This window comes from Petaurus breviceps, unplaced genomic scaffold (assembly GCF_028583685.1).
Source record: "Petaurus breviceps papuanus isolate PSGF00001 unplaced genomic scaffold, PetGlider_PUasm1.0 99, whole genome shotgun sequence".
In the NCBI taxonomy this organism is placed as follows: domain Eukaryota; kingdom Metazoa; phylum Chordata; class Mammalia; order Diprotodontia; family Petauridae; genus Petaurus; species Petaurus breviceps.
Window position 1 is genome coordinate 20116534 of NW_027187465.1, and position 23210 is coordinate 20139743.

The window sequence follows — 23210 nt, forward strand, 5'->3', positions numbered from 1 at the left end:
AGAACAGGGAATGTCAGAGCTGGGAGGGTCTGAGAACAGGGGATGTCTGGAAGAATTTGTAGAACATAAAGTTTCAGAATTGGAAGTAAACATATACCACAGAAAGTACCAGTTGGGAGAGTTTGGAACAAACCCAAGGGAGAGCCTTTGGGGGTTCGGCCCTAAAGAATGAAGGGGCTGCCCATTGTGATTTACCTGTTTGTACCAGTGTTTTACCAGGCGGATCAGACTCTTCAGTTTCGTAGGACGAGAGACAACAAAATCCCGCTGCAGTTCTGTGAAGCAGGAGGAGAATTCACCTCCATTGTTGTAGCTGTCGATGAGATCAATGTAGACCTGGGGCTTGGGTTTTGTGCCTGAGCCCAACTGGCCTAAAATGTGGGAGAAAAGAAGCATACCCTGGTTAGCAGGGTATTTAGCTCACCACTGTGTGCGGTGCAGGTTGTGGGCTTCCAGGGAAACACTCTTGTTTGAGATACCAGCAAAATCTAGAAAACTTGAGGTCTCACAGCTTAGTGAGTTTTGTAGATGTTGTTACAGCATCTTACCCATCCAGGTTCTGATATAAGGGCTCATTCTTCAGTACATCAAGCAGTTAGAGGATCCTGGGGCCACAGAGTTAGAGCTGGAAGGGTCCTCACAGACCATTGAGTCCAACTCCTTCATCTGCTGATGAGTGGAGAGGACCCCTCTAGAAAACAACATGCCTGGGTCCAGCTCTACCACTGCCTCTCTGTGATCTTAGGCATCTAAAGCAGTGCTTGGCATGGTGCCTGGCATGTAGGGGCTTAATCAATTCTGGTGGACTACCTGGTTGACTGGTCTATGAGCCCTTCTAGTCCTGACAATCTCCATTATTATCTCAATTTAGCTGCATACATTTTTTTTTTTAAGAAAGAAAGGGAGAGGTGGAAAGAAAGGAGACAGAAAAGGTGGGTAAAAGGAAGGAAGGAAGGAAGGAGGGAAGGGAAGAAAAGGAAGGAGGAAGGAGGGAAAGAAAAGAAGAAGGAAGAAATGAATTAAGGAAGGGAAGAGAAGGAAGAACAAGGAAGGAGGGAAGGAAGGGAAGAAGGAAAGAGGAAGGAAGGAAGGAAATGAATTAAAGAAAGGAAGAAGGAAGGGCAGAGGTAAAGAAAGAAGGAGGGAAAAGGAAGAAGGTAAGGAAGGAAGGAAGAAAGGAAAGAAGAAAATATATCAGGATTTATATCCTGCTAAGAAAGATAGAAAAGGAGAAAATGAAAAAAGAGAGAAGGATAGCAAGAGTGAAAGGGGGAAGAAAAGAGAAAGGAAGAAAAAACAAAGAGATATTAATTGTAGCTAACATTAATATTGAAGTTTTCAAATTTCATTTGAATTTCAAAATTATTTCCGCTTACCCCAATTAATATAATAAGAAAGCCCCAGACAGCGAGATTGAATTAGTCAAAAAATTTAAAAAGTATAAATTAGGTATAAGCAAGTTGTTAATCAATTTGAGAAGAATAGTGCTTTGATCATTGGGAAAAAAAAACAGATAATGCCACACAGGAAATGTCTTGTGATTGACTGAAAGATATACATCTGGATCTATGTGTAGAACACAGGAAACCAGGTGAGAATCACACATTCCAGCAGTAAAGAAGTCCAGTGAAAGAGGAATTTAAGCCTAGGATTGCCTTGAAGAGGCAGACCCTTGCACCTGCACCAGAGAGCATCCAAAGGAAGGAGGAGTGATTCTAGTTAACTAAAAGGTTACATTCTCCACCTTCTCCTCCCCCTTCCCTTTCTGAATAGACCTTCCTGTTGGAAAGACTGGACCAGTAACTGAGAGCAGAGGACATACTGAGGGCAAACATGGATGCAGATATTAGTCTGTAAAGCAATAAACATTTATTCAGAGCCCATGATGTGCCATGCACTGTACTAAGCACCAGGGCTACAAAAAGAGGCAAAAGGCAGTCCCTGACCTCAAGGAGCTTACGATCTAAAGGGAGAGACAACATGCAAAAAAAAAAAATATACAAAGCAAGCTACAGACAGGATAAACAGAAAATAATCTAGAAGGAAAGAACTGGAATTAAGGGGGTGGTTGGGGAAGGCTTCCTGCAGAAGATAAGATTTTAGTTGGGATTTGAAGGAAGCCAGTAAGCAGAGATGAGGAGGGAGAACTTACCAGGCATGGTGGAAAGCCAGAGAAAATGCCTGGGGCAGAAAGCAGCAGTCTTGTTAAGGAACAGCAAGGAGGCCCATGTACTGGATCAAAGTGTACACATCAGGGAGAAAGGTATAAGAAGACTGGAAAAGTAGAAGAGGGCTAGATCATAAAGGACTTTGAATGTCAAACAGAAGATTTTGTATTTGTGTCTGAAGGCAATAGGGAGCCATTGGAGTTTATTGAGTGGCAATGCAGGGTGTGGTGTTGGTAACCTAGTCAGACTTTGGCTTTAGGAAAATCACTTTGGTGGCTGAATGGAGGATGGACTGGAGTGAGGAGAGATTTGAGGCAAGAAGGCCCAGCAGCAGGCTACTGCAATAGTCTGGACATGAAGTGATGACCAGGTTAATGGCAGTATCAGAGGAGAGAATGAGACATATTGAAGAGATGATGCAAAGGTAAAATCGACAGGCCTTGGCAACATATTGGCCATGAGGGGGGAACAGAGAGTGAGGATTCAAGGATGACATCTAGATTTTGAGTCTGAGGGTCTTGGAGGATGCTGCTGCCCTCTATAGTATTAGGGAAGCTGGAGTGAGAAAGCGTTCTGGGGGACAGATAACAAGTTCAGATTTGGGCATGTTGAGTTTAAGATGTCTCCTGGATATCCAATTTGAGATGTCTGAAAGACAGTTGGAGATGCAAGGTCAAAGGTGAGCAGAGAGGTCAGAGAAAGAGAGGGAGATCTGAAAACCATCCACCTAGAACTGGCAATTAAATCCATGGGAGCTAAAGAGATCAGCAGGTGAAATAATATAGAGGAAGAAGAGAAGAGGGCCCTAGACAGAACCGTGTGGGACACATATGGAAAGAAGGCATGATCTGAAGGAGGACTGAGCAAAGGAGACTGAGAAGCAGGAGAAGGAGAACCAGAAGAGATGGTGCCCTGAAAACCCAGAGAGAAGAGAGGATCAGGGAGGAAAGAGTGCTCAATGGCTGAAAGGCTGCAGAGAGGGCAAAGACACTGTGGATGGAGAAAATGCCATTGGATTTGGCAACTAGATCCTTGGTAACAATGGAGAGAGCAGTTTCAGTGAAATGATGAGAACACAGGAGGATACAGATGGATACAGGAGAGTAACCATCTGAGAAGGGAAGCAGTTTCAGGCTGTGTCACTCTCACATCAGAGAGAATGACAGCTATGGACTCAAGAAATATACTGATTCTCAGAGCCCAGCAGAGAGCTATACCTAAAGGGACCTTAATGAGCCTTACCCAAAGGAGGAAAAGGACTCCCAATGCCAGCTCTTGTGAGGTATCACTTTGTCACACATATTCCACATATTCATTATAAGGCATATGTGCCTCATTACCTACATGCCTTAAATTTGAGCCCACTTTCCTCAGGGACCTTTCACGTGTAGTAGGGATATGCACTGAGTTTGGAGAAAATGTTTCATACAAACTGCTCATCCCATAACTTCTCAATAAATACCTTTGTTAAAATTGAGGCCATTGGCTGATAATGAACTGAAACACTGCAAGTAGGGGCTTGTGAATAATGGTACTAGAAATCTAGCCTCTTAGGGTTTTCCCTAGACCCCTGAGAAAGGAATAGTCAGCTGCCCTCTGGGAAACTAATCTGCCAGTGTGAATGCAGGAGGAAGTACAATCTGTTGGTCTGTCTGTCTCTGTCTCCACACACACGTGTGTGTATGTATATGTATATGTTTATATATGTATATACACACATATATGGTGGTCCTTATAACAACCATGGTGCTATTCTAATCTCCATTTAACAGATGAGGAAACTGAGGCTTAGAGAAGCTAAGTGACCTGAACACAGTGGCTCAGGAAGGATTTGAACCTAGGTATTTTGACTTTTTTGACTCCAAGTCTCCTGCTCCATTGAGATGGTCAGATAGGGAGAGGGGAAAGGAGATGAAAAGAAAGGGAGAAAGACCAGGAGAGAAATTGAGGGAAGTGGGGGTGGGGGAGAAGAAAAAAATCCCTGGCTGCAAGGTCTAACTGATTACCTGGTACTAAATCACACAAGGTACCAGGATTAGTCAGCACCTTGAAATAGATTTGAAAGCAAACAAGCAGCAGCCCAGGGAGATTTGCACTTTGCTCTCGCTTTCAGAGATCTGTACAGGGATCACCGTCGGACAAAAGTCCGATGGAGTTTTACAGACATACAGAGGAACACCGGGCCTTGGGGTCGGTGCGGGGAATGAGAAACCCTAGCAGTGAGGCCAGCTCCGGGAAGAATGAGGAGCGAGGGGAGGTCCCTCGTCTCCCTTTAAAAGCAGCTCACCCAAAGCATTGAAGGCAGGAAGCACATCGAAGTCCACACTGTGGTCCAGCGTCTTGGACATCAGCGTGAAGCTGAGCACCCGGGGATTTTCCCACTTGGAGATCTCAAACCTCACATCGAAGTGTTTCTCCCGCCGGCAGGCTTCCAGCTGCGCCCGGATTTCCGTGATGATTTCTGCCCGGTTGGTCCCTTGGTCCTCGAATCCACAGAAACAGCTGACGAACACCACAAGGTCGGCATCTGAGCGGCCCCTCAGGGCAGTGCCCTTGGCCGAGGAGCCTCCCTGAATGGGGGAAGGTGCGGAGAAAAGGAGACGTGTCAGGTCAGCGCTGAGACCAGGCATCACTGCTGGGCAAAGGACAGGGAGGGAATGGACACAGCCCCACAGCGGAGGGCAGAGGCCCTGGCATAGTGATCTCCAGGGACAGAGACATTGGGACAAAATACAGTGAAGCTGCTCCTCCCCTCTGATGCTGGGAAAGAGATCCATTATTGGCTTCCTAATATCAGTCATGTGCTGGAACTGGCTTGCACAATCTGTGAAAGGATTGTTAAATTTTCAGCTGAGTATTTGTAATTCAGAAATTGACAAACACTATGAATCAGGGTTTGCTTTATTGTGGACAGAAGAAATTGATGGAGAAAATGGTGGTGGTGCAGATTAAACATAAAAATTGGTCATAGTACTTTTTTTCCCCCTTCATTTTTGGGAAGCCCCAGAGAGGGGAAGTGACTTGTCCAAAGTCATTCCACTTTTACTGAAACTGGGACAAGCTGAAGTAGAATGTTTAAGTGGAATTCAATTCTGGTACAGTTGGAAGGAATGTTGGTGATCACCTTGTCCACCCTCTTATTTTATAGAAGGCTCTAGGTGTTGGAATGGATAGAGCACTGGGCCTGGAGTCAGATTTGACTTCAAATCCTCCCTCAGACACTTATCACATGTGTGGCCATGGGCAAGGGACGAGTCAGCAGATTTCTTTGCCTTTAATCTAGAGTCTCTACCTGTATGGGGAATAGGGAAATAGCTTTGACATAGGGCCAGAACTAAGGCAAGGTGATAAAAGCTATGTCCCTCATTTCACTGCTGTCCACCTCAGTTTCCTCAACTGTGAAATGGGGTCAATAGTAGTGCCTACCTCTTAGAATTGTTGTGAGGATCAAAAGAGATATTTGTAAAGAGCTTTGCAAAGATTAAAGTGCTATATAAATGTGAATTATTATTATTATTATTGAAAGAAAGGCCCAGAATTAGTGTTAGAACAGGACCTAGAACCCAAGTGTCTTAATTCCCAGTCTACTCCTCTTTCTGTCAGGCTGGTGAGATTTGACTTCTGTTGGGGGCACCAGCTTTCTCAGAAGATTTGCCTCTGGTCCTGCATCTTACCACAGCTTGGAAGAGGGCCCTCTGGATGGGCCCTGGTCCATGCTTAATCACCCTGCCTTAGCTCCCATAGGCAGGAAAGTTTGAAAAGCTAAGGAGGGCAAAACTTTAAAAGAAAGAAAAGGTCTATGAGATGGGAGAGGTGGAAGTGTTCCCAGTACACTCTAGCCCCTCACTAGGAGCTAAGGTGTTGATTTTTTTTCCTAGGTCTTACCCCTCCTTGTTATGAGAATTCTATAAACTGTTATGAGGATTTTGGTATTTCTTTTACTGGATTTTTATATTTCTTTTTTCTTTTTATATTTTATTTATATATCACATATAAAATTGTTACATTATATGTTATACAAGATTATTTATAAATAATATATTTTTTTATACATAAAATTTATATTTTATATTTCTTTTACTTTAGAACTATCCCTGCTGCAACTTTTGGTTAGCTGAAAGCCTTTCTCATGTGGCTAAAAAACTGATTAATGCAATGAGAGAATTAAAGGGAGACTTTTAGATATTCCTCAAATAAGAATCAGAAGGAGAGTTTGAACTTCCCAAAGTGATTTAGTCATTGGTGGAAGGATTATAGTGCCAAGAACTCTGTAGGCATGTAGATCTCCCCTCTCAATCAGGCCATTGCCCTCTAAGGGTTATTCAGTCATGTCTGACTCTTCCTGACCCCATTTGGGGTTATCTAGGCAATGGAATGTTTGCCATTTCCTCCTCCAGCCCTCTTTACAGATAAGGAAACAGGGGTAGGTGACTTACCAAGGATCACAGAGCCACTAACTGTCTGAGCCCAGATTTTAACTCACATCTTCCTGCCTCCAGGCCCCATGCTCTATCCACTGAGCCAGATAAATGTATAATTGTAATCTGACTTAGTTTATCTACAGAGTCTATTTTTTTTCTTTTAGGGGATGTATGAGATTATGATTCTGTTGACGTTTGTTCTTTGTTTATGACATTAAAGAAGGAAGCATAGGATTATGAATCTGTCTTTTATTTAAACTTTTATTCATTATTTAAGCTTTTAGACTTCAAAGAATGTATGAAATTGCAATATATAAAAATAAATTATTTCTTTGTCCCTCTGATGCAATTTTGTCTATGATGAGCCCTACCCTGCCTCCCTGCCAAGTATGATACAAAGATCTAATGAGATAAAGTGAGATGTTTAAAGGGCTTTACAATAGCAAGATCACAGACGCTTTGTTGGCTTCATATCAGACTGTCCTGGTTTTGACCCCCATGATTTTGAATTTACCTTGGTCCACTTAATCAACAAGCATTTACTGGGCAAGGCCTTGCCCGGAGTGCTATGAGAAAGATGGAGGTGTATAATAATAATTATAATAACAACATCAATGCCTCTCATTAAGTAGTGATTGTGTAAGACAGATTCTCCTATAACTATGATGCCAAGCAGAAGGGATGTGACAGGGGTGTGCTGGAAAATAAATACTTATCAGCTGGTTTCCCCATCGCTCCCTCCCTCCCCAATTTACTCACAACACTCTTTTAAATTTAACCTTCATTATTAGCATTTTATCCATTTCTTGCTTAAGTCTAGATGCTCAATAAGACAATAAACCAACCCTTGATTTGTAGTGCTTGCCTATTTCCAAAGTGTCAAAGCTCACACTGGAAATTTAACAATTAGCTCTCAGAGCTGGGGTGAGATGTGTGCCATAGAGAGGGACAGACCAGTGGCTGTGGTGTACATGGGTTCACAGATCTAGAGCTGGAAGGAACCTCAGAAATCATTCTAGTCCGCTCACCTCATTTTACTGAGAAAGAAACTGAGGTCCAGTAAGTTAAGTGATACCCAAGGCCATAGAACTAGAAAATGTCAGAGGTTGGATTTGAACCCAGGTTGTCTGACTCCAGAGTCAGGGAAGGCTTCATCGAAGCATAGGTAGTATTTAGTTTCGCTAAGATGAGGTTTGAGTATAAGATACTTTAGCAGGAGGGGCCAGTGTGAGCCCCATCTTCTGAGGTCTATTCTCTTCTCTTCCCCTGACCAAACCCCCAAGCCACCCCAGGTCCCATTCAAATGTCCTTGAAGAGATATACACCAATCCCAGAGAGAAATGATCATTAATAGCCAATGATTTGAGGAAATCCAGAGTTCCCCCTCTTTTTTTCTAATGTCCTGACTTTAAGAGTTCAGTGTCTTGAAGTACATTGCTGATAATGAGATTGGACTAATACCCCACCCTGGTACAATAGCTATTGTGTTGTGCTCTGGCTTGGGTGGGGCATAAATTCTTTGAATTGATTAGGCTAGGGGTGGGTCTGGGGATAGAAATAGTCTCTCTCTCTCCAAGGGTGACACAAAGTCACCTAATTGTAATATTCTATCTCCCATTAATTATTAACCAATCAGGGTTGATTCTCACTCTAGGGAACATCTACTCTACAAAGGGTATGTAAAATATGAACCTGCCACTATGAGGATATTTAGTCTAAGAGAGACAGACAAATGACCATCCTTTTATTAATAACATGCTGGCCTTATTAATAGAATGATTAAATTACTCAGAAACTATGTCTCTCAAAACTTTAATCTCTATACTCTTCATTTGACAGATGAAGAAGCTGAGATCCAGGAAAAGAGTTTAAATTACTTGTTGTAGGACCTAGGACAAATCCCCTCAATAAAAGTATTTGTTCTGTGAAATTTGGATCAAAAGTCAAAACTTGAGGACCTAGAAGGCTACATGTGGTCTCAAGGCCACAGGCTCCCCACCCCTGGTAGCACACATAGGTAGCTGGCTGGTTGTTGTCGTTTGGTCTTGAAGAGGATTAAAATGACATCACTATGTTAGAATCAAGTTACAGTGTGTCCGACTGGCTGATAATATGAGCTTGGGATGCTATGCACAGGTAGGGTGCAAGTAGTCCCTGTGAATATTTCGGGTAGAATCTCTAAATATGTGCATCTTATCAGAACACATCAGAACATCAAGACTGGTTTGATAAAAATGGTAGGGAAATTCAGAAGCTGCTAAATGAAAAATGAGAACTCCACAGGGTCTACAAGCAGGATAGTTCATCCATCTCTAAGAAGGCAGAATTTAATTCCATCAAAAGTAAAGCACAAAGCTTATAGGTAGTAAATTCCAGAGGAAGGATTTGAATCCAGGCCCTCTTAACTCAAGACTCTTTTCACTATGTCTTAAGGTTCTATTCCCAGTGCTTGGTTCTGACCCCAGGCACTGTCTTGGGAGATGTCCATCTCTGGGTCAGGGCTGAACTTTCTACCTCTTCTGGGACCTTGAAGGTGACTCAGTGTCTAGGCATGGCCACTTGGTAACTTTACTTACCACTGTGCCCTGGTGTTCACTAAAGCAAAACAACTTGAACTAGGAGCTGGGAGCCAGGGAAATGGGGTGGAAGAGGGCAAGGATGGAGTAGGAGGACTGAGATTTCTAGGAAGTCTCCAAGTAAATGGGAAGGGCTGGTAGATGTACTCTTATTCTTGGCTCATCCCTCCTCACTCAAGGGAGTTATCTACTCTGCTTAAAGACACTTCATCTCTGTCTGCCTCAGTTTCTTCATCTGTAAAATGGGGATAATATTAGCACTTACCTCCTAGGGTTATTGTGAGGATGGAATGAGAGGATATTTGTAAAATGTTTACTTAGCTCAGTGCCTGGAACACAGCAGGTGCTTAATAAATGCTCCTTCTCTTCCCTCCTTTCCTTTTATATCTCCCAGATGAGCCGACTGGGGCCAACTCTATCCCCCTCTTTCCAACTCTAACCCCCTCTGGTTATGGGGAGTGCCTGAGTCTTACTTTGGGGGCCCTGTTGCATGTGTGAATTTAGGTGGCTCACCTTGACTACTTTGAGCACCTTAGTGGATGAATTCCGGAAGCAGTTTTCTTTCAGAAATGAGCAGATGATGTCCACGGCTCGGCTCACCTGACCCAGGAATTCTCGGTTGGGCTGGAGGAATTTACTGATGAAGTTGTCCAGGTCCCAGGATGGAGTTTGTTGAAGCAGAGCTGGCTGAAGAGAAAGGCACCAGGGATCACAGGATTGTAGATTCAGAGCTGGAAGGGACCCCTTCATTTTGACAGATGAGAAAACTGAAGCCCAGGAAAACTAATGGGGTCACCAAAAGTCAGACAGGAAGGATTTGAACCCAGTTCTCCTGACTTCAGAGCCAGGGCTCTTCAAAATACATCATGCTGACCTGGACTTTGGTCTAGGGCTGGGGTGGGAGTGTGGATGTGGGGATTCTCTCAATTAAAAAAACAAATGAAAAACAACTGAGACTTAAACATAGCCAGGCAACCCAGTTAATCTTCCTTCACCACCAAAAAATCCCCATACAAGACTACATCTCTCTTCAGTTAGGTGACCGAGGTCCCAGGTTGAGACTCTTAGCCTTTCCGAGACTCAGTTTTCTCATTTGCAAAATGGTGACAAGAATGCTTGACCTACCCAGCTCCCCCCCTTCTCTCCCACCCCTCGAACCACTTAATCATAACTGATCTCATCAGGATACCAATGTTTCGGGAGAGAACATTGTCTTCCCCTTGAGAGGGGAGAATTCCTCAAAGAGGCCCTGCCTCTTACCATCACGTCCCAAGGCTGCACTGGAGACCCATCCCCATTCACAAAGCAAGGCTGACCCCCACAGGTTTCAGCTTCCTGGGCCAGCCTCTCCCAGCTCCCCTGGCCCACATTCCAGGTTGGGTCTGCTGGGTCCAGGATCAGGGGCCTGCAGTTTGGAGTAGAGAAAATAAATGAAGGGGAAGCCTTCCCCACCATGGGACTAAGTAGGTAGGTGGAGGACAGGTTGGAGGGAAGCACAATGGAGAATATGTTGGACGTGAGATCAGAAAAACCAAATTAAAATCTTGCCTGAGGAAAGTTGTGTGACCCAGGACAAATCCCTTAACCTCTCAGTCTCAGTTTCCTTATCTACAGAATGAAGATAATAGCATAGTGTTGCTGTAAGGCTAAAATAAGAGAACCTATGTAAAGCATTTTACAAACCTTAACACACTCTATAGTTATTATTAACTTATTATTCTATTTCAAAATTATTATTAATAATTTTAATTAATTATTTAAATAATTTTTATATTTGTTATTATTACAGTTGTCATTGCTTCTTCAACACCTGTTCTTCACTGCCTCCAAAAGATCTTGCTTTCTTCACTATACCACCTAGCTCTGATTCTGGCTTGGCTTTGTAATAGAGCCAGGTAGATTCTGGTCTCACAGCCCTCAGTTGCAGGGGAGCAAAGTGGGAAGGCCCAGGAAGCAAGAGGTGAGAAGGCTTGACACCTGGGCTTCTGTAGCTGTTTTTGTAGGCAACTCCTGATGGTCTTATCCTCAAAGTCATAGTTGACCGTCCAGTAGATGCAGAGCCGCTGGTAGTCCCGGATTAGGCCCAGGACTGTCAGGAAGCCTTGAGCCATGTGGAATTTGTCCTTTCTGCCTGCTTGCTCCCAGGCATAGATGGTCAGGAGCTCCAGGGCATAGACTGGAGGTAAACACCCCTCATCTTGTTCCCCTGCCTTGTACCAAGATGTAACCTAATGGAACCAAAATCAGTCAGTCTTGTCCCACCCTGGGTATGACAGGTAACAGAAAAGGAGACAATCTTCCTGCTCTTTGGGAGCTTATATCTAGTTGAAAAAATAAATAAAATACATAGATAAAATGAGAATGAGACCTTATAGACCACCTTACAGGCTTGTTACGAGGTTCAAAGGTGATATTTCATATCAGTGGGCATTCTGGTCTCAGGCCCCCATAAGCACTTAAAAATTATCAAGGACTCCCCAAAAGCTTCCACTTACTATATCTATCAGTACTATATCTATCAGTACTTATATTATAAATTAAAAGTTCTAAAATTCAAAGGAGAGATGAACAAAATTGAAAGCAAAAACATCTATTGAACTAATAAATAAAGGTAGGAGCTATTTTTTTAAAAAAGTAATAAAATTGATAAACCAGACTAATTTGATTAACATAAGAAAAAAAAACAAATTACCAGTATTAAAAATGAAAAAATGTGATTCCACAACCAATAAAGATGGAATAAAAATAATGAATAGGAGTTGTTTTGTCTAACTATATGCCAATAAAACTATCTAAGTAAAATAGATGAATATTTCCAAAATGTAAATTGCCCAGATTATCATAATATGAAATAAAATGCTTAAATAACCCTATCTTAGAAAAATAGAATAAGATGCAAATGAACTTTTTAAAGGAAAAAAAAACCCAGGACCCGATGGATTTACAAGTAAATCCAAACAAACATTTAAAGAACAGTGAATTTCTATACCAAATAAACTGTTTAAAAATTAGGTAAAAGAGTACTACCAAATTTCTCCTATGACACAAATATAATCTTAATACCTAAAAGAGGGGGAGTCAAAACCGAGAAGGAAAACATAGACCAATTTCCCTAATGAATACTGATGAAAAATTTTTAAATAAAATACCAGTAATGAGATTATAGCATATATGACAAAGACCATATATTATGACCAAGCTGGATTTTTTTCCAGGAATGCAGGGGTGGTTCTAGGAAAATTGTAAGCATAATTGACAATATTAATAGCAAAACAACAAAAGTCATGATTATTTTGATAGATGCAATTTTTTTTTACAAAATATAACACTTATTTCTTTATTTAAAAAATAGTAGAAAGAAAAAGAATTGGCAGTGTTTGCCTTAAAATGATAAGTAGTACAGACTTCTTATTTAAAACTGAGAACAAGCATTATTTGTAACTGGGATAAATGAAAAGCTTTTTCCTTTTTAAAAAATAAAATAGTTTGGAGATTGGATTCTAATAGTTTTACCAGTGCTAATGTGTCCCAGGTCTCACCTGCTGGTACCAGTGTTTCACTAAAAGGATGAGACTCTTTAGCTTCGAGGGGCGACTGTTGACAAAATCCCTCTGGAGCTCAGTAAAACACTCAGAGTAGGTGCCTGCTGGAGAGCCATTGCTTATGAGGTCTACATAGACCTGGGGTCTAGGTTTGGAGCCAGGGTTGAGAGGCCCTATGAAGAAACAATACACATATTGCCTCTTTGACACAAACTAAACTGGCTTTCTTTCCTAGACATAGAGACATTGAGAAATCAAAGAAAGACATAGAGAAATCATTTTGCCCACTCCGGGCCAAGGGATTGTCCTGTTCACCTCTGCCATTCCCCAAATCAAAGTCCAATAAGGAAGGTGTGAGAAATCCCATTAGGGTCATAGATTAAGACCTCAGAGATTATCCATTAAGATTCCTTCCTTTCATGGATCAGGACCAAAAAAGGAGAAGTGACCACCTGACTAAAGCTAGGGTTTCTTCCATAGCACCATCTTCTCAATAGCCCAAGGAAAGAGTGCCAGACAAACCACCAATGTACAAATAGGTTCTTCGGCTCTGTCCTGTGTGTAATTCTCCTGAAGACTGGTGATTCCCAAGCCTAATTCTCCTGCAGAGTGGTAGAAGATCTGGGATTTTTATTAGTGACTTGAGTAAAGGAAGAGATGGCCTGCTCATCCAATGTGCAGATGTCTTCTAACAGGGAGGGAGAACCAAAACACAGTATGGCAGGCTTAGGATCCCTAAGGATCTAGAGAAGCTATGAGCATTGTGCTGAATCTAATAAGATAAGTTTCATGTAATAGAGATCTGAAGTTTCCTGTATAGTCCTCTTCTGTTCTGTTATTGGAGTGCCCATTTAACATATTATTAATTATAGCAAGAGCTAGCATTTATATAGTGCTTTAAGGTTTGCAAAACTCTTTACGTGTGTTAAATCATTTGATTCTCATGACTATCCTGGGAAGCACAATGCTATTATTCTCACCCCCATTTTACAGATGAGGAAACTGAGGCACAGTTTAAGTTTCTTAAGTGACTTGTCCAAGGTCACCCCAGTAGTATGGGTCTGAGGTGGGACTCAAACTCATGTCTTCCTGACTCCTAGTCCTATGATCTATTCACTGCACCACCTAGTTTCCTCTCTTAGATCAAAGACCCCCAATGGTAGTGGGGTCACAGTTTATATACCCTTCGAAGAGGAGGGGTCATGAAAAGCCAGACACAACTGAAGAACAAAACCCAGACATTCCCTGTCCTAAGGGACTTCCCAGTCCTGACATCCCCTGTCCTAAGGCACTTCCCAGATCTGACATTCCCTGTTCTAAGGCCCCTCCGAGCCTTGACATCTGGCATTCTATCTAAAGCCTCTCTCAGCCCTTTAATTCTATGACCAGAGATAGCATATGTGTAAGATGATTTGCCTATGCAAAGTGTTGTGTCACTATTTGCTGTTATTATTATTCTATGATGGTTATTAGTGTTCTGTAGCCAAAGGGCATAAAGTGATTTAACAAGCTTGCCTAATAAAGGGTACCCCTAGGATAACTCCAGTGAGGGAAATTCAGGTCCATGTAGAAGGTGGAGGACATTTACTGGGGTTTCCAGAGTTCAGATGCCACCGTTTCCCATCTGGATCCCTCCACCGCACTCATGGTCCCCATGTCCTTACCCAAAGCATCAAACGCAGGCCTCAAGGAAACATCCATCCAGCTGTGGAGGGTGGATGACACCAGCCTGAATCTCAAGGCTTGAGGATCTTCCTGGGCAGAGAACTGGAGGCCCAAGCCCTGTGGATGTTTCTGCCAGCAGGCTTCCAGCTGTGCCCGGATCTCAGTGAAGCTGTCTGGCTGCCAGGACCTTTGGTCAGCATAGGCCTTGAAGCAGCTGAGGAATACGATGAGGTCGGCATCAGAGACACCTCTCAGGGCTGTGCCCCGGCCATAGGAGCCACCCTGAGGAGGAGATAAGAGCAACCCTTCGATCACCCCAAGCCTGGGGCCCCAAGGTAGACCACTACCTAGATAGCCCCCATTAAATGGCTGGCCATTTGATTTCTTGAGCTCTGAAATTCTGAATGATTTCCCCAGAGAGGTGGTACTGCATAGACAGTTACTATTTTCAAGTTTCTTTGGGTGCAGGTTCATCTGGTCTATTCCAGCAGCCCACAATGGAGACCCACTTGTGTCCAAGTCTGGTCCAATGCCAGACCCAGGGTCATCCCTAAAATATGACAGTTTGGAATATTCTCTGGAGTGGGGGGGGGCAACTAAAGTGTAGGCCTCAAAACGAGAAAGACCAGGGTTCAAGTCTCATCCCTGACACCTTCTGGCCCTCCCACCATGGGCAAGTCACCTAATCTCTCTTTCAGTGTTCTAGGTGATCTTCTAAGACTAGGAACTGCAAGAGGAAGTTATCTCTCTAGAGGCTCCCTATATTAATGAAATCAGAAGGCTAATCCAAGACACTGGTCATCAGTGGCTCAGAGTGTCAAAAAGCTGCTGCCTGCTGGGCTATATGAGAACAGAATCTCATAGAAGAATAAATCTTGTTAATGACTTAACTTTTTAGTCGAGTCTGGCTCTCTGTGACCCCATTTGGGATTTTCTTGGTAGAGATACCAAAGTAGTTTGTCATTGCCTTCTCTAGCTCATTTTACTGAAGCAAACAAGGTGAGTGACTTGCCCAGGATCACACAACTTGTAAGTGTCTGATGCCAGATTTGAACTCAGGAAGATGAGTCTTCTTGACTTCAGACCTAGTGCTCTATCCACTATAGCACCACCTAGCGCTATTATATCCTGTGCATTCATATATGTGTGTATGTGTGGGCAAGAGAAGCCTTTGGTCCCTGAGCCTGCAGAGCCTGCTGCCCTCCTCCTGTCCCCTTCTTACCTTGCTGGCCCTCAGCACCCGGATGGTAGGGGAAGATGCTCGGAAGCACTTCTCCCGGAGGCACCTGAAGATAGTTTCTGTGACTTTGCCCATCTGGTCCTGGAAACCCGAGTCTGGTTGGAGAACATCCTGGATGAACTTATCCAGATCTTTGGCCGGGATGTGGTAGAGTTCCATGTCTGATCTGTCTTCAGTACTTCTTCCAGGGCCTGGCTTCCCCTTGGATGATTCTCTGTTTGAGGATCCTGGACATTGAGGGATGGTGTTCACACCGCTGTCATTACTCCTTGACATCTCTCTTTTCTTCTCTGGTTTATTATTATTATTTATTTTTCCATCTTCTCCTTTACTTTCTGTTCCTGGAGCCAGGAGACCCTGAAAGTCCATAAAGAAAGATGTCTTTCTCAGATTTTCTTGTCTTTGCACACCTTTCACATAAATGTCTGTCACCTTCCCCATGCTGGTCTCAGCTTGCCTTTCACTGGTTGCTAGAGCACTCTTCTTAAAGACCCAAGCTATTCCCATCCTTTCCCCTTTTCCCAGTGACTCTCAGTTGCTTATAAATAAGGTCCAAGTTCCCTTACCTGTCATTCAAGACCTTTTCCAATCTGATTTAGTTAGTGCTTATAGTCTCATCTCATTCTGTTCTTCTCTCTAGACAAAGTAGGGTACTCAACGATCTCCTCTCCTACCTCCATGATCCACACAATCCCTTGGATGCCTTCTCTTTCATTCACACTGATTGAAACCCAGTTTTCCAAAGAGTACTTTGTATAGAACCAGACCTTGGAGTCAACTCTGTCTCTACACAGACTAGGAATCAAGAGACCTGGGTTTGAATCGTGGCTTTGCAACATCACTGTGTGACTTTGGACCAGCCCCTTCCCCTCTCTGAACTTCATTTTCTCATCCAGAAAATGAGAAGTTTGAATTAAAAGAAACTTAAGAATCTCTCTCTTTTGAGTGTTCTAGAAATCTATAAACCTGAATGAAGATAAGTCAGGCTCACCCTCTGGGAACCAAGGATTCCCTTGGCCTGATCCTCAGGGAGTGAGGTAAGCCCATTCCCATGTTCTTTATTGTGTACACATTCTATTTCCCATCTCAGCCTTTACACAGGGCATCTCTTAAGCCAATGGAAACACACTTTCTTTATCTCTTCTTGGCTTCTCTCACTTCCTTCACTGATCAGGTCAAGGGTCACCTTCCTCATCCCCTTAGATGCCAGTATCCTCTTCCTCAAAATTACCTCAAAAATCTGTTGCCTATATACATGTTGTTTTCCCCAAAACAGCTGAATTTTAACATCTTTGGAGGAGGCTATTTTGTTTTTATCTTTGAATTTTCAGCAGCTAACATAATAGGTGTTTAATAAAGTCTAATTGAATAAATGAAAATGAGGAAATATTGTGGCTGGAGGTGATCTCTCTAGCTTGGAGTAGTTCTCTCACACTTTGGAACTCACCAGACCATCCCAGGGCTGCACGGGGGAGCCATCTCCTTGTACAAAGCAGGGACAAGACAAGCTGGATTCGGCTTCCTGGGCCAGCAAATCCCAATGCTGGCCATCCCTATGTCCCACATCCCAAGTGGGATCAGCAGGGTCCAAGATCACAGGCCTGAAATTCCCGGTGGGTAGAGAGGGTCAGATCAGTATGAGAAAGAAACCTTCACCACTGAAGACCCCAAGCCAGATGAAAATCTTAGATTTAAAGTTGGAAGTGGCTTCAGAGGACATTGAATCCCAACCCATCCATAATTTCACATCAGAGACTAAGTATGGCGGGTACCTGGGTTTCTTGAGCTGGTTTTGTAGGAAAGCCCCAATGACTTCATCCTTGAAACTGTAGTTGACCTCCCAATAGACACAGAGTTCCTGGTATTTCTGGATTAGCCCCAGCACAGTTCGGAAACCTTCAGCAAGGCTGAACTTCTCTTTCCCACACCCCTTTTCCCAGGCATAGATGGTTAGGAGTTCCAGGGCATAAACTGGGGGCAGAGACATCTTTGCTGATTGAATCTTTCCTTGATGAGTCTCTGTGACCTGATGACAAAAATCAAGAGAGATTGGGGATTCCTTAGCAGAGAGTGAAGGACTTTGCTGCTAATGGGCCAGGCCCTTCAAGGGACAGCTTGTCTCCCCTCCTTCACAAAGGCCTCCCTGACTCTGGTCTTCTGAAATCCAACAAATTTTGCTTCCCCCAATTAGGGGACCAGCCGGGTCATAGTGCCCATATAGTCAATTCTCTTTTCAAACATCTTAAGGCATGCCCCTCTAAGTAGGTGATGGATCCCTTGACAGCAGGAGTGATATTGTGATAAAGTCAGGGCAGTACAGGTCAGCATTTGGGTAAGGTGAAGGACAGGGTCATTGTAGGGACTGGCTTAGAGACAGGGTAACGGACAGAGATAGGGTGAGGATTTGAGTGGTAGGCAGGCTAGCAGTATCTGGGACCACAAAAAGAAAATGTCATCAACTCCTCCCCTAGGGGAGCTAGCATCCTAGTCAGAAGAGAGATCTACCTTTAGAAGGTGCCCAGTGTAGATAGGGATTCCAAGGATGGCAGGTTCCATACAAGAAGGGATGGGGGGGGGGGTCTTACATACCAGCAGGAACCAGTGCTTCACTAGGAGGATCAAATGCTTCAGCTTGCAGGGGCGAATGTTGATAAAATGCCTTCTCAGCTCAGTGAAACAGGTGGTATATGTGCCAGCTGGGGAGTCACAGTCAATAAGGTCTGTATAAACCTGGGGGCTGGGCTTGGAGTCAGAGCTGAGCTGTCCTGCAAGGAAATGACACTGGTGTTGCTTGATCTCATGTCCTGCCCAGTGCTGGGCATACAACTGAGAATGCATGGGTCCTGGTCACAATGAATTCTGTCCATACAGCAAGGATGGCCTATGGGAAGCCCTTCACTTCAAAAAAGGCTCGTTAGAAATCCGGAACCTTAAAGCTTGGGAACCTTCTTCTAGGCTCTCATTTTACAGATGAAGACACTGAGGCCCAATGTTGGAGATCTGCCCAAGGACACAAAAGGCGGTTAAATGTCAAAACTGATGCAAGGGAGTTCCCTTTCCCCACATTATGGAAATCACAGAAGTCCCCAAATACAATCAGAATAAGTTTCTTAATCAGCTTGAGAAGATTCTAGAGACTTGAGCACTGCATGAATGAAAGCAACCTGCGACATCACACAGGAAGCATCTTGTGATTGGTCAAGGGAATCTGCTCCCATACCTCTGTCTATACCTATGAGAATGAGGCTGGGGACTTTGCACAGACTGGCCTCACTTAAATCCAATTCACTTGCAAGTCAAGACATCACCCTCCTGATAACACTGGTCCTCTTCAAGAATGAAGGATGAAGAACAACAGATAGACCAGTTGGAGAAAATACAGAGATACACGTGGACAACGAACCTGGAAAAACCTAGCTAGATATGAGTGGGGAAACAGCTTTAGGGAGTGTGATGACCCTTGCAGCAGAGAAGAGACTCAGGGATAGACTCAGGACCTGGAAGTCCAGCTAAGTGGCCCAGCCAGTACAGGTGATGGCCCAAGAAATAGTGAATTACCTTTACCACTTGTGCCAAACAGAAGCCTCATGACCCTTCTCCTCTAAGACACTGTGTGTATTTGTGGGAGAGGATAATCCTTGTGTTGGAGGTAGGGGGATGATATTTTGTACCAAATATTCTTAATATCCCATCTTTAGTAAAAGTAGAATTCGGTAGAAGGAGTAGCTATCCATAGGTTTATTCCTAGAATGCGAGAGTAACAGTCACCCTCTGAGGACCCAACCTTTGGGTGCAAGTTAGGGGATGAGTCAACAGCAGGTAGTACACTGGGATAAGGAGCCTTTCCTCCTGGAAACATTTCTACTGTTTCACATAATAGAGTTGGGGGGATTTATCTGAGGGCTTTCATTAGGTAGCTAGGTGGGCAATGGATAGAGAATAGATCATGGAGTCAGGAAGACCTGAGTTCTAGTCCTGCCTTGGTGACTTGTGTGACCTTGAGCAAATCACTTAACCTCTGTATCTCAGGTTCCTCATCTGTAAAATGGAAATAATAATAGAACCCATCTCCCAAGGTTATTGTGAGGATCAAATGTAAAGCACTTTGTAAACTCTAAGGAGCTATATAAATTCTAGCTCCTCATTGTACATGACATCAGTTAATGAGGGTCCAGGTCATGGAAGGGGAAATAGAAGGTTGCTTGGTCTCCTTTCTAAGGAATCTCTGAGTGGACCCTGCCACTCTTCCAGGGCTAAGCTCGCTCTCACCTAGGGCATCGAAGGCAGGCCTCAGGGAAACGTCCATCCAGCTGTGGAGGGTGGCCGACACCAGCCTGAATCTCAAGGCTTGAGGATCCTCCTGGGCAGAGAACTGGAGGCCCAAGCCCTGTGGGTGTTTCTGCCAGCAGGCTTCCAGCTGTGCCCGGATCTCAGTGAAGCTGTCTGCCTTCCAGGTCCTTTGGTCAGCATAGGCCTTGAAGCAGCTGAGGAATACGACGAGGTCAGCATCAGAGCCGCCTCTCAGGACTGTGCCCCGGCCATAGGAGCCACCCTGAGAAGGAGACAAGACAGCCCTGGCATGATGGAATCTTGGATCCATGCAGAGTTGGAAGGGACTTTTGAAAGGCAGTGTGGTAGGGCAAAGTCCTGGATTTGGAGATACTGGATCTGGGTTCAAATATCCTTTGGCTCAGCTATCTGTGTGACTTTGGGCAATCTACTTTCATATTCTGGCCTCAGTTTCCCTTTCTTTAATGTGAGGGAGTTAGACTAGATGACCTCTCAGGCCTCTTTCTATTCTAAATCTATAATCCTAGTGATCTAGTCCAACCCCTCTTATCATATAGAAGAAGAAACTGAAGGTCCGAGAAGAGCAGACACTCTTCTATTCCTTACACAAAGAGTTAACTTCAGAACTTGGTGTCATGTTGCATTGGTACCCTGGATGCCATACTGCTTGGCTATTACATCTGTGGAGTAACAGGTTGTTTTCAAAATTGTTCTAACTTCAGCCCTTTTGAAGTAGGCAGGCATCATCATCCCTGTTTTATACATGGGGAAACTGAGTCCCAGTGATGTTTTTAGGGGTTCAGGGCCCCCTCAAAGAACAAAGTACAGGAATAAATTCACAGACTCAAGCATTCTTTTTTTTTTTTTTTTTGCTTTTTGGAGAGCAATTGGGGTTAAGTGACTTGCCCAAAGTCACACATCTAGTAAGTGTGTTAAGTGTCTGAGGCCGCATTTGAACTCAGGTCCTCCTGACTCCAGGGCGCATAGTGTCCTTGGGCTGGGAGAAAACTGCCAGGGGTAGTGTTTTGAGGCTAGGGAGAATGTGATCTTGGAGTTGGGGTCCAAGCACAAGCACCCAAGCACCCCATCATGAGACTGGGGAAGTGATTTGCTCAGTGACCCTGGGTTCTGATCCCTTGCTGGATCAGCTCCCTTTTTTGTCAGTTTCCCAGTTAATTAAATGAAAGGTTGGTCTAAATGATCTCTAAGCACTCTTCTAACTTAAACATTCTGTGCATCAGATCTCTGTCCAGAACCCAGGGCTCCTGGCTCAGAGCTCTTTCTGCCATCCCATGGAAAGGATTGCATCTCTCGTTCCCTTCCTCCACCATATCGAATCCAATCTTACCAATGCTATCTCCGTGACATTACCCCACCTGTATCCCCCCTTCACTCACAGCGTTACTGCCATAGTTCAGACCACCATCTCCTCTTGTCTGGACTGTTGCAATAGCCTTCTCACTGGTCTCTCTCTCTGCCTCAAGACTCTCCCCTTTCCAATCCATTCTCCATATAGCTGCCGAAGCGTACAGGTCTGACCCTTTCATCCCCCTGCTCCAGAACATTCAGTGAGTCCCTATTGCCTCTAGGTCTGTTAAAAATTCTTCTCTTTTGCATTTAAAGCCCTTTCCAGTCTGTCTCCCCACAGACTTTCCAGGTTTAAGGTAAATGATTCCTCTCTGTGTCCACACTGGATTATTTGTTCTCTCTTGATTTTGTACTGACTGTCCTACATTCCTGGAAAGCTATCTCTTAGAACACTTAGATTTCTTGTTTCAATTAAATTTAACAACCACTTATTAAGCCCCTACTATGTGCTAGGCACTGTGCTCAGAACCCACACCACCTCCTCTTGGGGGCCTTTCCTTACTTCTCCCCAGTGGCAGTGCTTCCCCTATCTCCCTACACCCTCAAATCACGAGGTGTTTACTTTTGAAATATTTTTGTATTTTGATGTTTCCTTCCATTCATATCCCAGGACTGCTTATCTATTGATGGATTGTGCCTATGGGTCTGAGGCTCCTGGTTTCCAAGGTGTCCCAGGTCTAGCCCTCTTGTATCGGGTCCCCACCTGTCCCCACTTGTCTTCATCTTCCTGGAGGGAGGAGCTCCCACCCCACTCACCTTAACGACTTTCATCACCCGGACCCTGGAAGTGGAATTCTGGAAACACTTCTCCCGCAACACCTTGCAAATGGTGTTCACCGCTTGGCTCATCTGATCCAGGAAGCCTTTCTGTGGTGTGAGATTATCCTGGACAAACTTGTCCAGGGCCCTGGCGGGCATCTGGCACAGAACCATGGCTCCTGTTACAGCACGCAGGGTTCTGAGCTGGTTTTGAGAGGAAGCTGTCCCTCACCCAGGTCACAGTCAGACCGATCCTCTCTTTCAGCTCTTTTGCCCAAGGGTGTGTGAGTGCCAAAGGCAGTCGGGGATTCCTTTGGCTCCTGGGGGAGGGAGGGTTCCCAGCCCTGCCAGCTAGTTTCGTTTCCTCTAAAGGGCAGGTCTTCCTAGCGGAAAGAGACAGGAGCCCAGAGGGAGAGGCGGGGATGGAGGGACAGGGAGGAGGGCAGTGTTCCCTACGAGACTGCCTTAGGGAGAGGGAACTGAAACCAACCTCACAGCCTTGGCAGGGGCTCTCCCCTTCCCAGGCAGCTCCAAACCTGTGGCATGCAGGAAATTGTGATTTCTTCCCCCTTTCTTTCTTTCTAAATTCTTCTCATCTTTACTTTCGATTTCCCTTTCTGCCTGGATCTTTCCCTAGCTCCCCTCTGCCCTGCTCTTCTTTCCCTCTGGGAGAAACCCTAATCTTTTCATCCACAAGTTCTGCCCCCACCCCCTGCCTATCCCTGCCCCCAAACCTAGAGAGGCCACAGCTTCATGTATCCCACCCACCTCCGAGTCAAAAAAAAGCAAAGCCAAACCGGCGGAGAGAGGGACTGAGTCTTGACAGGACACCCATAATCCTCCTCTCACGGTTAGAGGAGGGTAATTTGATGCCCTGGACCCTCTTTGGAGGACAGACCACTGTAATCAATCAGAAACTGGCTGGCTTTTAGTCTTGTTTTCATTTATATTATTATTGTAGTTATGAGGTATGTTGTTATCTTGTTTCTACATTTTTCACTCTGACCAATCTGGTACAGAGGAAACATCATGGGGCTTGAAGTCAAGAGAGACCGGAGGTACAAATCTTGCTTTAGATCCTTATTAGCTGTGTGACCCTGAGTAAGTCACTTAGCTTCCATCTACCAAAGTTTCTTCATCTGTAAATAGGGATAATAAAAACACTTGCTTCCCAAGGTTGT

At 44.2% G+C, this 23210-nt stretch overlaps 1 protein-coding gene across 1 annotated transcript in view; it reads right to left on the minus strand.

Annotated features, from left to right (window-relative positions):
- Window positions 1-22850, minus strand: part of OAS3 (2'-5'-oligoadenylate synthetase 3) — a 26018-nt gene extending 3168 nt beyond the window's left edge. The window contains exons 1-13 of the mRNA XM_069081684.1: window positions 22027-22850; window positions 19882-20164; window positions 18202-18377; window positions 17385-17638; window positions 17060-17213; window positions 15595-15969; window positions 14372-14654; window positions 12705-12880; window positions 11143-11393; window positions 10426-10570; window positions 9679-9852; window positions 4456-4738; window positions 196-371 (exon numbers count right to left, since the gene is read on the minus strand). Coding sequence (XP_068937785.1) covers window positions 196-371; window positions 4456-4738; window positions 9679-9852; window positions 10426-10570; window positions 11143-11393; window positions 12705-12880; window positions 14372-14654; window positions 15595-15969; window positions 17060-17213; window positions 17385-17638; window positions 18202-18377; window positions 19882-20164; window positions 22027-22203 — 2907 coding nt within the window. The 5' untranslated portion in view covers window positions 22204-22850. The remainder of the gene's footprint in view (window positions 1-195; window positions 372-4455; window positions 4739-9678; window positions 9853-10425; window positions 10571-11142; window positions 11394-12704; window positions 12881-14371; window positions 14655-15594; window positions 15970-17059; window positions 17214-17384; window positions 17639-18201; window positions 18378-19881; window positions 20165-22026) is intronic.
- Window positions 22851-23210: the final 360 nt, after the last annotated feature.